Genomic DNA, 12423 nt, shown 5'->3' on the forward strand with positions numbered 1-12423 from the left:
TACAAGCACGCAAAATATAGCAAGTAGCCGACACACCGACTCTTGTCTATCGTGTATCATATTATTGCCATCAACAATAATATCGTCTCAACTTTCTCCGTCATCCTGCCTTTGCAGCTCGCTTTCCGGTTACTGACCGGCATTGCCCAATTCCTTTTAAATAACAGAAGAAACCACACTTCAGGTGATCGACAGTCGGTAAAAACAGCAACAGTGGCGACTAGGCGTTAGACACCACTGGGCGATGTTCGAATCGACGACTAGTTATGTTATCGTTATCGTGCCTCGACGGATACAGAAGTGAGTTCTGATTGCAGTACCTACCCAGATAGTGTTTTCTAAAAGTCTCAGATATCTCGACTAACCACGATAGCTAATAGTAGAAAGTGTGTTCTCAACAAAAGCTCCTTCTGAATAAGCTGTTACGTCGAGAAAGAAGCCACATCCGCGATGATAAGCATGCCGCAGTAGTCGGAGAAATGGGTGGGTGAAAGTGTGGCTGAGTAAGAGAGACTAACAAATAGTTCTATAGCATCAACAATGATAGCTACCTCGCTTACAGTATCATTATGAATATTAATGCTGGTACACCACAGCCATTGAGCTACGGATGCACAAGACAGATGGCGTTTAACAGTGTACACGCTGATGCCCTTTGCGCTGTTGTAGCCTGATGCCGCCTACTTTATATGTCGGACACCGATACGCTAAAATCGCAATTCAAACGAAACGCTAAACTACAATTCACAGAGTCAATAGACTTCGCTCTGAACGGGCTTCCAACTCGACAAGGCGTAGCCGGCAACGAAATGTTCGATGCATGTTGTGATTACTACTATCGGGCCACTGATGCTTTGCTATAGACCTTAGTTCAGTCCTGGAACAGTAACTAAGAAACAGGATCAATTTGCAGTAACAGCTGGATGTGACTTGCCTCTCATAGGCCGTTATCAGCTGACCAACAGCAGGGAAACAAGCAGCGGTGCCTCCCAAATGTGCGACGATCTCTTTAGTTGATCTGACGAATAAGAGCAACGGTGTTGGCATGGTCGTAGTGTTGAAGGTGCTAGTTTGTTAAACTGAAAAAAAAAAAAGCTGAGGTAGGGCCTAGCCATACGGCGCGTTATCTGCCTTCGCAGCGATGTTGGAGTTCACCGATGTGCAGAAGGCCGGCCTTGGCTTCCTGACGTTTGGCGTGGTCTTTCTGTTTCTATCAGTGATGCTGTTTTTCGATGGCGGACTTATGGCTTTGGCCAATATTTTCCTACTTCTCGGACTTACGCTCGTCGTAGGCATACAGCGATCCGTAGCCTACTTTCTCGAGCGGAGCCGCGCTAAGGCGACAGGTGCATTATTGCTTGGTATGGCAGTTGTTTTGTACGGGTTTCCGATGATCGGGATTGTTTTCGAAATTTATGGACTTGTCATTATCCTTCGGGGCCTATTTCCCGGCGTGCTGGCAACAGTACGGTCCATGTGGAACGCATGGTCCTTTCCGTAAATAATGACAAGTCTAAATTGTATATGCGGGAGAAATTATCCGAAGGAGGTACTTGATGACCTACATATAATGACAACGATTAATAAAGTGTTCAAAAGCTAACATTATACGTAACGTCACAATAATATTTAACGAATACCAACCTTAAAGAAACCTCCTTGGTTATCAAGACAAACTGGGAGTGACCAGGCTGACTGAGTTTTACAGTATCAACAGAAATTCGAGGAAGGAAAACAGAAGACTTTAGGTAGTATCTACTTTACCTATGCTTAGGTAGAGACGGATATACGTGAAGTCAAAAAAATGAACTATAGGGAAACACGAAGCGGGTGTCACGTGTTCTACGCCATAATATGTAGGCAGCAGATGCAGTTGTTAGCTACGAAAAAGCATTGTTTGTTTTGTCTGATTATTGTCAGGTAATTAGTTGATAGACGAAGCAATATTAACCTATAATTCTATTTATGTTTTAAAATGATCAGTAAGCGCTGCTCTGAAATTCGGGAATTATTTCTATTGTAATAGAAATTTGTTGCTTAAAAAATATAAGACCTATAACACCACCAGTCTGCCAGTCGTACTAGACTGTGAACCTGTTAAGCCCGAATGATATTACAGATATCATCATTGATGGTACTACATTATGCGAATAACACGTAAGACATTAAACTTTACATATAAATGAAATGCGAACGTACGAAAGATTCGATGAAAGCTATTGCTGACTGTAAAACGACATAATATATGTAGCGTGAGAACTGTAAATAGATCGTGTAGACTTGGCAGTCGTATTTTTAAACAGAGTAAAAAAAATGTGTTTGTATGATAGGTGACGCTGGACGACAGAGATACCCATCTACTATATATACATATAAATATACATAACACTGTACACAGTCATTGTCACGAGGGATGGAACGAATCCATCGTCGACAACGTTTGAAAAGGACACGGAATGCTATAATGGATCACAAAATAGGGCGTGTGAGGTACCAGTTGTACGTGAGGCTAGTAATGAAGTACTTCATGAAAATCTGGTCTTGACACGTAGGAATTCGATGTGCTAATAATATCAATAATAATAACATACAAATAGTGATTATTTTTAATTGAGTTTCCAGATTTTAGTACGGATTTTTACCATGTAATGTTATTATAGAAACAATGAGTCGTCGTAAAATGGTAGCGGTGTGGAGAATAAGATGTGTTATTCCGAATGTCTGGAAGTGAATTAGTCGGACTTTTACGGGAAGAAAAGTAAAATCACAACATTTTCATGTTACGAATTGTAGCGAATAAAAGATATATAAATATTTACGCCTATTTGGGTTGTCTGGTCATTGAAAACAGCATAGGGCTTTGAGGGGCTTGGATTACATCTAACTAGCTCACGTGTCATTTGTAGATATTTGCTATGAGTTAATTCATTGCCACGAAGGCAGTCACGATCAGTATCTCCTACTTTAAATTTCCTTGGGTCAGTGGTTCTTCATTAGCAGGTAAAGGAATTTCTCACAATTCAAAATCTGAAATTTATGCGCAGTTTGGCAGTGACGTAAGTAAATTTAAGCCAAAAATATCTTCGAATAAGTTTAATAAGCCCATCCTTTTCTTTTGACTTTCATCTTGCATCGGTGGAGCGCAAAAGATCTTACGCTGAAGTCCACTTTGAGGTTGGGCTTAGAAACTTGCACGATAATGAAATGTTGCTGCGTCGCATTAGATTATCCGTTTAAACAGCAAAAAAACGTTCTGTTTGGCGTAGTTTCAAAAGCAAGCCTTAACACATTAGTAGTCAGTTATTGTGAAACCATACATTTAGATAGTAGAACATCAAGAAGATAATATTGTGTAAATATTTTAGTTCAACAGCGAAGTATCATCTCATATCCTGTAATGCATACGGAACGTTGATCATCAGATAGACAAACTATTTTGCACGTTATATCAGAATAACTTTAAAGGTGAATTTTCAAGGATAGAGATTCCAATAAGATAATTTTAGTGAATACACAAATAGGTGAAGAAACTGGTGCTGCTTAAGAATCGTTTACTCTAAGAAACGAGTCCACCTTTCTGGAACCAAGCCCACCTGTACCGTTCACTTTTTTTTTCTATAGCTGTCCTCACTGCCGTAGGAACTGTCATTTTTGTTATTAGAACAAAAATACGAATCAAGAATAATAATATTGTTAAGGATTGTTATTCTTTGTCCCTGAAACATAATTATTTATTCTGTTCAGCTTTGTCTTCTGAAATTAGCCTATTTTTTCTAAAATTAACTCTAATGATAAATATTTTGAGTTCTAAAAATTGATGACAGATATAGGTAGAAATCTATGTTCCTAGGGGTTACATTATTTACATATATGGAAGGGTCGCGACAAGCTCTTTCAACTGTCATATCATTCCAGTCACAAATTTCGTATGGTGATCATAGCTAATGGATGAATCGTATAGCTTGACACAGGCAGGCAGACAAGTAGTTACACGGATGAAGTTATCCAAATTTCGCTTGACGTCGAATCATGAACATTTATCAATTGTAATCGAATTCAACTGCAACGAGTTTCTCTGCTCCATCTGATTGACATCATGGTCTTCAGGACAAATTGATTCCCTTTCCCCAAGTTAGCAAAAGTGTGCCCAATTATGCAGTTTTCCAAAATAAAAAGTAACAAATAACAATAACGTGATTGGCGTACGCTTCACAAGGCAATTTTATTACTATGGTATACATAGATTCGTGTATTCTTATTCTGCTAGTACATGCTGTTTACCGGTGTACTTTTCTCTGTGATCGTTTCGGCGAATATCGATATATAAATCTACTTCTATCCTTTATCTGTTACATGACGCACATGAACTTGTCACATGTTTACATTTCTATATAATGATTGTATAAGGTTCCTTTACACATTACTTTCTAATGTGTGTGCAATTACAGCTATGACACGGATGCACAGCTTGTTATGTGTATATCTAAGTATACAGATTAACCCATAACGGGAAGAGCTCAATCTATACACAGCGGAACTGTATTTGATAATTTATAAAATTATGACGATGCTCCCTAAAAATAGAGGAATGTCACATTCGGTAAGGTGTAGTTCCTCACGTAAGTTGAATAAAAATGACAGGATTATTCACATAAACTTCACAAAACAAATCTCATATAGGAACAGGCGTGTCTTAATTAATTTGCTGTTTTATCGACACCCATATATTGAAACCCTAATAACTTATTTCTTGTTAATGGGCATATTAAGCTGAATGACGTCAACCAGGAATTGACGTTTCTGCTAATTTGTCACTTCTTGTCATCGATGTTATTTTCGCTAATTGACGTTTTGTTCACTTTGCGCTTTGGCTTTGACCTCACTACATGTTCTAAGCAGTAATTTTCGTGTTCGTTGTCCCACCAATGATTGTGTGACTACCATAGACATCATTCCATAATGGGTTCTAATCTAACCAAGACCTAGCCAAGAACTCAGGTATAACGCAAAACATAAAAACCTATTCTTAAAAACAACTCTTCACACGAACTCGATCGTTTGAACAAACGGTGCAGAAACAATCTAATGTTAGATTTTAGTAACCGAGGTTCACACTCTGATGTAATTAACTAGGCCTCAAGGGTAACGCATTGAGCCTACATCATTGTGTCTTCAGTGTCATCGCCGTCGAAGTCCATTACCTCATCTTCATCTCTATGTCGTTTTCGGCCCCGGCCCTGATATTGTTTGCCAGGTTGTCGTCCACTACCGCCAACCATAGGCGGTGCTTCCTCACCTTGGAGTAGACAAGATCTATTGGACACAATTAAACGGGAAGAAAACGTTTTAATATTTTTGCTTGTCATATCTATTTAGAGATAATTACGCAGAAACCGATTAGTGAGTTAAAACACCCAGAAAACAGCCTGACCGACCTAGTTTACAGTCAGAGATCACAAATCGTATACGAAATCGATGCTTACGCGATATTAAATCAGAACTTTGGATTAATGTTAATGTTTACAAATTAAAATAGTCATACTCAGGCTGGAATTAATATCAGGGCCTTACCTGTACAATCTGTGTGGCTCCCAATCATCGAATTTGCTTACTGGCAGACGGGCGGGAATCGATTTCTCCAGATATGCGCATACGACGCGGCGATCTTGCTTCATGAGCTTATTCACAAGGTCCAGCAACAGCTCCAGGAATGCGAGATTTGGCGGGTGGGTAAGTTGTGAGTTAAGTTCGTTTTCGAGGGGATGGGCGGCTAATTGGATGCCACGCCGATGAAACGCCGCAATGGCCTCACGGTTTTTCAGGTTATCTAAGCCAAAACTAAGAGCAAACCGTTTGGCCAATTCCTTGAGATTGCTGAACTGCTCTGAACCGCGGTCAATACAACCGTTTCGATCCCTATCAAGATCGCGAAACAATGAAAACAGCGCTTCTACCATCGTGTTTGCGCATATGACCTTATTAATCTCACGAGCTTTGCCGAGAGTCGCCTTAATAATATCTCCATAATCGTTATAGAAGCGCATATAATTGCGGAACACGAGCTTCAGGTGTGGGATATCAATCACGTTGTAGATACCTAGCTTGCAGTAAGCAGCCAGGAACTTGCGCCGTCTGTGAAGGTTTTCAATTTTCTGTTGTTCGTCCATACCATCGTCGTGATCGTCGGCGACAAAGACACGCTTCTCAATAAAGCGCTTCAAATCTTCAATCATCATGTCAGATGGTTCGTAATAGAGCACATCTTGACCTGGAACATTCTTAAACTCCCGCGAAAAATAGATGAGCATATCGCAAAGGCGCATAAATGCTTCTTCGCTTAGCTGGTTATCCATCAGAAGGGTCGAAAGGCAGGCCATGTATTCGTAGACACTGTCACGAAGGAGTGCGGGTGTGACTGCGCTGTGATGGCCACCGCCATCCACGATCGATTTCATGTCCCAGATGAGTGAGGATTCGCACGCCGAAATAGCGTAGCGAACCGCGTCAACAGGAAGCTCGACAGATGTTTGTTGGCTCACGTGCGCCTTAACCCATGGCTCCCATAATAGATTCCAGATTCTCCACGGACCAAGATTGTGGATATCGTAAAAGATGGCAAGCTTCTTAAGAGCGTTAGTGATGCGAAACACCGTTTCTTCGTCTGGTGTGTCATCAGCGGCGTACTGTTGAAAATCGGCGAGCGCAGTTTGATAACTGAAATTAATAAGCAAATGTTGTTCAAGTATTAAATTGCAAATTACTAGAATTAATATATTAGAATTAATCATCTAGCGTAAAGCAAACTGGGTTCAAATCAAATAGCGAGTATGATGTTAGCTGCTGAAAAAATGTTTGAAGCCTCTGCAGCCCACCTATCATCACTTTTTGTCATCCTCTAACTCAATTATAAACAAATGAGCTTGAACAACCGTTAAGCACTACAAAAGCGGAAACTTAAAAATGATTAAATGTAAATATTATAATATATGATTAACTGCATTTGGTGGAAGTAACTTGAAGTAGGGGTGATTACTTACTTGTTACGAAGGCCGTCTATCAACGTTGCCCTACTCACGCTGCACTTAGACCAAATTGCTAGTGTTTCATTACAAAGTGCTTCATAAGTCTTAGCGCATGCTACCAGAGCTTCATCGTTGACGTGCATTTCAACCAACCGGTTCATTGCGTGCAATAGCTGATCTAGCGAACGGTCTTGTCGTGAAGTTGTATAGATTTCCAGATCGAAGTACTGAGGCAATACGAGCAAGTTAGAAACTTTATCAACATCGGCTACATACTTGTTCAGAATAGCCGGTAAAGTCTGAATGAAGTGTTCGGTCAGCTTGGTGCGATCGTCCTGCACTTGCTTTGCCTCCTTTGCTGTCAACTGACGGCGACTTCCACGACCTACGGGGGGTTCGCCCGTTGCAGCTTGCTTTACAGCGCACACCATAAGCTCAATGAGTGTTGTTTCTTGCTTGTCCTCAAATGCGTCTTCCGAATCTTCAGGTTCTTCGAGCAACAGGTCGGTGTAGCATTCCCAGTCTTTTACCATCGGGTTGCTGTCAATTAGGCTGTCGACGATATACGCTCCTTCACGCGAAATAAGTACGAATTGCTTAATGAATGCACTACAAATGACTTGAATATAAAAGTAATTAGAGGCTTCCTTAACCATATATCGTGTTTTTGACTTCCTATATTATCAGATACTAGCACGTTTAAAATACAAATAGTCTGAATACAACAGATCTAGACAAGTGGGCTTAACTAATAGTTTTTTTTTTTTTTTTTTTTATAAATATTTCATGTAAATATATTTATATTACGTTGCGCTATCTTTGGGTCTTAAAAACATATGACTACAGATAGAACGGCAAAGAAAACGGAAGCGGCAGCATTAAGTGTCCAAAAAATGAACTATTGTACTCTACTTGATTGTCGTTTCAAATTTACCATGTTCGTGTAATTCGCTTTCAATAAAGAAGAGCACCATATCACGAAGTGCGGAGGTATATCTTGACATTCGTTTGCCGCGTTTCGTTTTGATGACCGTGGTATCATCGGGTTGGAAAAGTCTTTCATTAAGAAATTCTCCTGCTGCTTGGGCAACTGCCCGGTGAGAGGAATACACTAACTCGTAGACGTGCTCGCAATCCTTATCCGTTAGCACTTCGGGATGATATCGATGAATGTAGATGACGAGTTTAACTGCTTGTACACTCACATCGAATTCCTTGTCTAGTGTCATTTCAACAATACGCTCTTTAAATTTGGTTGAAAACAACTCCATTTTTTGGCACAGGTCTTGGTTCGCGTAGAGTGGTAACAGCGCCTGCAAGCATTTGAGTCTGACTTCGCCCACTTTGTCATGGAGTGTCCAACCAAGATATTTTAGATACGAGTCATCAAGGAACTGCTGGTGAAACTTCTTCATCCAGTTGCCGATCTCTACCATGCAGATACACCGGACCTCGGGAAGCATGTCCCGGTAGCGGTGAACAAACACCGACTTGAAGAGGTATGTTAGCATGTTCTTGATGTCCTCGTTGTTCTCTTCAAGTTCACGTCTTCGAGAAAGTAGCATCTGCAACCGCTCCGAATGTTGATCACGAGTGCGTGCCCACTCGTTGTCGTATTGACGTTGGGTGTTATCCAAATTGATGGATAAATTAAGAGCCACATCAACTAAAGCAGTCATCAACTTCATTGCCGCCAGCGTCGCTGTGTGGCGAAAAGCGCGAACCTGCCGAATACAATCGGTTTAGATGCGAGTAGTAATATTAGCGTACTTACGATCATTTGTTTAGAGGTATGGCATAGGTGGTAGCGAAGAACATATAGGGTCTGCGAGACCTGATCTCTTGAGGCACACACAAATCGATGCAGTCTTGTGTTAGGAAATTAGTTTATAAGGTATCTTAAATAATAAATTAACAGATCGATGTTCGTGACCGCCGGCCCTGGTGCGGTCTGCAATTCGAGTTCTACTGTTTCTATCATGTTCTGAGCTCATTTTCTTTTAAATCTCCTGTCGAATCCAGCTAGCAGATGTGAAAGAAGCTACACTCAGAACGTGATAGGAAAAACGGCCTAATTCCCAGATTGGCACCAGGCATGGTAGCACTAGGTAAAACATAAAAAAAAGTTCTAGCTTATTTTGTGATAACTGCGTTGAGAGGTTTCTTGGTATAAGTACAACTAACCATCTAAGTATTTACTCTTCAGCAAAATCTTTAAACCGGCTCTTGTCGCCAGTAAAACTATCCTTTCGCCGCATATATCTGTATATATACATGTAATACCGGTGTCTCAATCGCTGTGAAAAAGCTTAAGAAACGGAAAAATAAGGTTCATGCACATGTACCTGCGAGTCCGAAAGACCGGTCAGTAAGGTAATTATGTTATCCATCATGTACGAGTCGTAGATAATCGAATATTGACAGCTTTTGACGAGTTGGTGAACAAAGTCACAGAAGTGGTGGCGGAACTTCTTCCACTGTGGCCCAGGCATAATTAGTGGATAATCACCGGAGTCCTCGTCAAATTCTTCTGTCATTCGTCGAATAATCTGTGGATGATCCATTGAACGTTGCATCTCCGCTAAATATGTACAAACGTTTCGCATCTTAAAGTTAGCCAAAACCAATGAGTTAATCACCCCTATGCAACAACGCAAATATATGAAACGAATGAAAAACATTTCCCATTGAATTCAGTTTATGAGCGCATGACCATAGTGTATGCCGAATATTACGATACACCATATAACATTACATGGCTTTGTTGAATCTTTACTTAATCTTATTTTCACCTGGCCTATCGTTTTCCGCCGAACTTATCTACTGTGCTATCACAGTTTAGTATAGCCTACTAATTTGTTGTATTATTAGATATATTATATAATACCTACGTGTAATTTGACTTTTGCATCCTGCACTTTGAATGAAGAATTGCATAAGATCTCGAATACCCTCTTCGCGGTTTGTTTTATAGTTCGTGATCCACTCATCTACCATGTAGGTAATATTTGTTCGTCCTCGACATAGAACATCGAATATGCATCGGGGATTCACATCGGCAGGGAAGTTATCTTCCATTCGTTCCTCAGGAAGGGCGGCATCGCCGTGCGCCATCAAGTGAGCATGCGCAGCGGCGGCGCCTCTTCCCCGACCTCTGCCACGGCCCCGACCTCTGCCTCGGCCACGACCTCGTCCGCGGCCTCTACCGCGGCCCCTTCCTCGACCCCGTCCAGTCCCCTGCGAGGAGTACGACACCGACGGCCCATATGACACGTCATTGTTGTCATCATTCGAGTCCTCCTCGTTGAAGAAGTCGTCCTCCAACAACGAGTTGCTGTCGCGATCCTGGTTCGAGCCTTCCTCCACATAGTGGTGTCCACGGTTCGCGTTCCGAAGAATCATCTTCGTCCCTCCTGGCAACCGAATACAGTGACGCTTAGGTTATATTGGTCACACGGATGATAGTAGTATCAATAATGTCAGTAGGTTTTTGGATCACAGTTGCTTTGTCAACCCCAATTTCAAGTTGAGAGAGAACAGAAGTTATAAAATGACATAATCTTCAACCCATAAACACTATTGTGTATTTACAATATAATACATCGCAGTATTTAGCTGTAATTACTTCGACCCTTAAAATTTTAAATTAAATAGCTAACATTTGAAGATTGCTCAAAGTACTAAGTTATTTGTGGTTACTCTATGCATTACAAAATATGAATTATGTGACTAACCAGCTACATATTTTTTTCATTCTAAAGGTAATTTAAATTAAACCTAATTTATTCCGTAAAACAACATAAGTACAACAAATTGTCCCACTATGTTAAGACAAACAGAACTTGCGAATCTCAGTTTCTTTTTCTGCCGCTTCATTTATTTATAAACAGATCGTTGATTTGAAATAAAATTATTTTTAAATTCAGCACGGATTAACCTAAGAGTATCCACATGTATGTTTGGCTATATACTGATTAGGTCAGAACATGTTCACAGTAACGAGCGGATAGTTTCCGAGGCCACATAACGGATTGTCTCACTGACACAATTCGAAATACTTTACAACTGCTATTCAACTGAGCAAGTTCGAGGTTATTTGTCGACACTGAATAGGCTGTTCAAGTCTCTCTAGGTATCTATGACCTAACATCCGTTATTGTTACATGTACTACAGGAGACGCAAAAAAATACGCAAACATTCTCTTTCGTGCTTTAAGTACAAATTAAAGCTGAACTTGCGTCATCATCCCATGTTCAGAAGGCCATTGAAAACACTTGATACATCTTGCACATTTCCCACAGTTAGATTTTAAGCAGAACCGTATAACTTAGATATGTACCTTTGTGGAGTCAGGCTCCCCGTTGGCTGAGGCGATCGACGGGGTGAGATAAGCGGGGAAAAAATAAAACCGACGGTTTAAGTATCCTTAAGCACCATTAAATCGCGGCGCGAAACATAAACACTTTCAGGCGGCAAGCTCCAGCGAATGAACGCGTCTTTCAGGCGCAGACAGTGCCCTCCGAAACATACGGGCGGGCGAATCCCATCACTCAGAAAGGGCAAACAGACTCTGACAAATACATTCGTCTATACTGTTACTCCTTTTTCAAAACAGAATTTCTCGTCGGTATAGCTAAGCGTAGCACACCATTTAACAAAAAGCTTTTCGTCTTGCGCTTCCAAACTTAAAGTGACCTATTTTTGCTATTTGATCGAGGTGTTCGCGGTCCTAAATTGTTGAATGACTAGATCCATTATTGGGAATAAGTTTACTCTAGATCGCCGAATGATTTACCTTCGTTGTACAACCGAAATATTAACTTCTACAAGGTCGTCACCTTACTTTCATTTTCTTCTGTAATTTGGCAGGAACAATGCAACATACAAGTACGGTAATCACCTAGACTATATGTATCGAAGCCAATGGCGCCGTTATATCATATCAAGTAAAGATTAAAGTTGATAGCTTCGGAACTGGATTACTAATTCTGGCACGATTTCAATCCTTAATCTCGTTGTCTTTTATTTTTATTTAGATAGGCTTATTTTTCGTTCATAGATTCGAGGTATGTTATGATTGCTTACTCGAAATATAAGTTTCTTGTTTCTCTTCTGTTTTGTCTTTTAGCCAAATATGCCTAAATAACGTTGGAAGGTACCCTTAATATAGCGCGAAACTTTGAATATTTTCTTTCCGTTTTCTTTAGATTCTGATAGTCGAAATTCTGTCTTGTGCAGTACAATAACTCCCTACAACTATAAAAAACACCGTATATATGTATATGTATATATTTTTTTTTGTAAAATATAGTCCTTAGAGTACATATAGCTTTAAGTAAAAAATGCGTATCCTTATTGGAAGATGCGAGTTTAAAGTTGCGGTTTACTACTTTTGCTTTT

General features: G+C 40.3%; 1 protein-coding gene and 1 pseudogene across 2 annotated transcripts; one reads left to right on the forward strand and one right to left on the reverse strand.

Moving 5' to 3' along the window:
- The first annotated feature begins 1141 nt into the window (after nt 1-1141).
- LOC111249904 (vesicle transport protein GOT1B pseudogene) lies at nt 1142-1501 on the forward strand (annotated as a pseudogene).
- A 2696-nt stretch (nt 1502-4197) lies between these two features.
- SA1 (stromal antigen) lies at nt 4198-11522 on the reverse strand. 2 transcript variants are annotated; one of them, XM_022804175.2, is made up of 7 exons: nt 11363-11522; nt 9914-10435; nt 9368-9603; nt 7957-8746; nt 7038-7593; nt 5572-6714; nt 4198-5313 (listed from the first exon to the last, which is right to left on the reverse strand). In XM_022804175.2, exons 2-7 carry the CDS (start codon nt 10422-10424, stop codon nt 5157-5159), a joined length of 3393 nt encoding a protein of 1130 aa, XP_022659910.1. In that variant the 5' UTR covers nt 10425-10435; nt 11363-11522; the 3' UTR covers nt 4198-5156. The 2 variants fall into 2 exon arrangements, with proteins under 2 accessions (XP_022659910.1, XP_022659911.1); XM_022804176.2 differs by lacking the exon at nt 11363-11522 and having other exon boundaries at nt 9368-9628; nt 9914-10158.
- Nucleotides 11523-12423: the final 901 nt, after the last annotated feature.

This window comes from Varroa destructor, unplaced genomic scaffold (genome assembly GCF_002443255.2).
Source record: "Varroa destructor unplaced genomic scaffold, Vdes_3.0 BEIS01000004.1, whole genome shotgun sequence".
Lineage (NCBI taxonomy): Eukaryota > Metazoa > Arthropoda > Arachnida > Mesostigmata > Varroidae > Varroa > Varroa destructor.

What these genes read in the sequence shown, in the direction of transcription:
- SA1 (XM_022804175.2), bottom strand. Translation starts at nt 10,424, where the DNA reads ATGATTCTTCGGAACGCGAACCGTGGACACCACTATGTGGAGGAAGGC. An exon ending in AAGCGAATTACACGAACATG is followed by an intron (nt 7,594 to 7,956) that starts GTAAATTTGAAA and finishes TTTCGCGTGAAG; the next exon opens with GAGCGTATATCGTCGACAGC. An exon ending in ATAGACGGCCTTCGTAACAA is followed by an intron (nt 6,715 to 7,037) that starts GTAAGTAATCAC and finishes TATTAATTTCAG; the next exon opens with TTATCAAACTGCGCTCGCCG.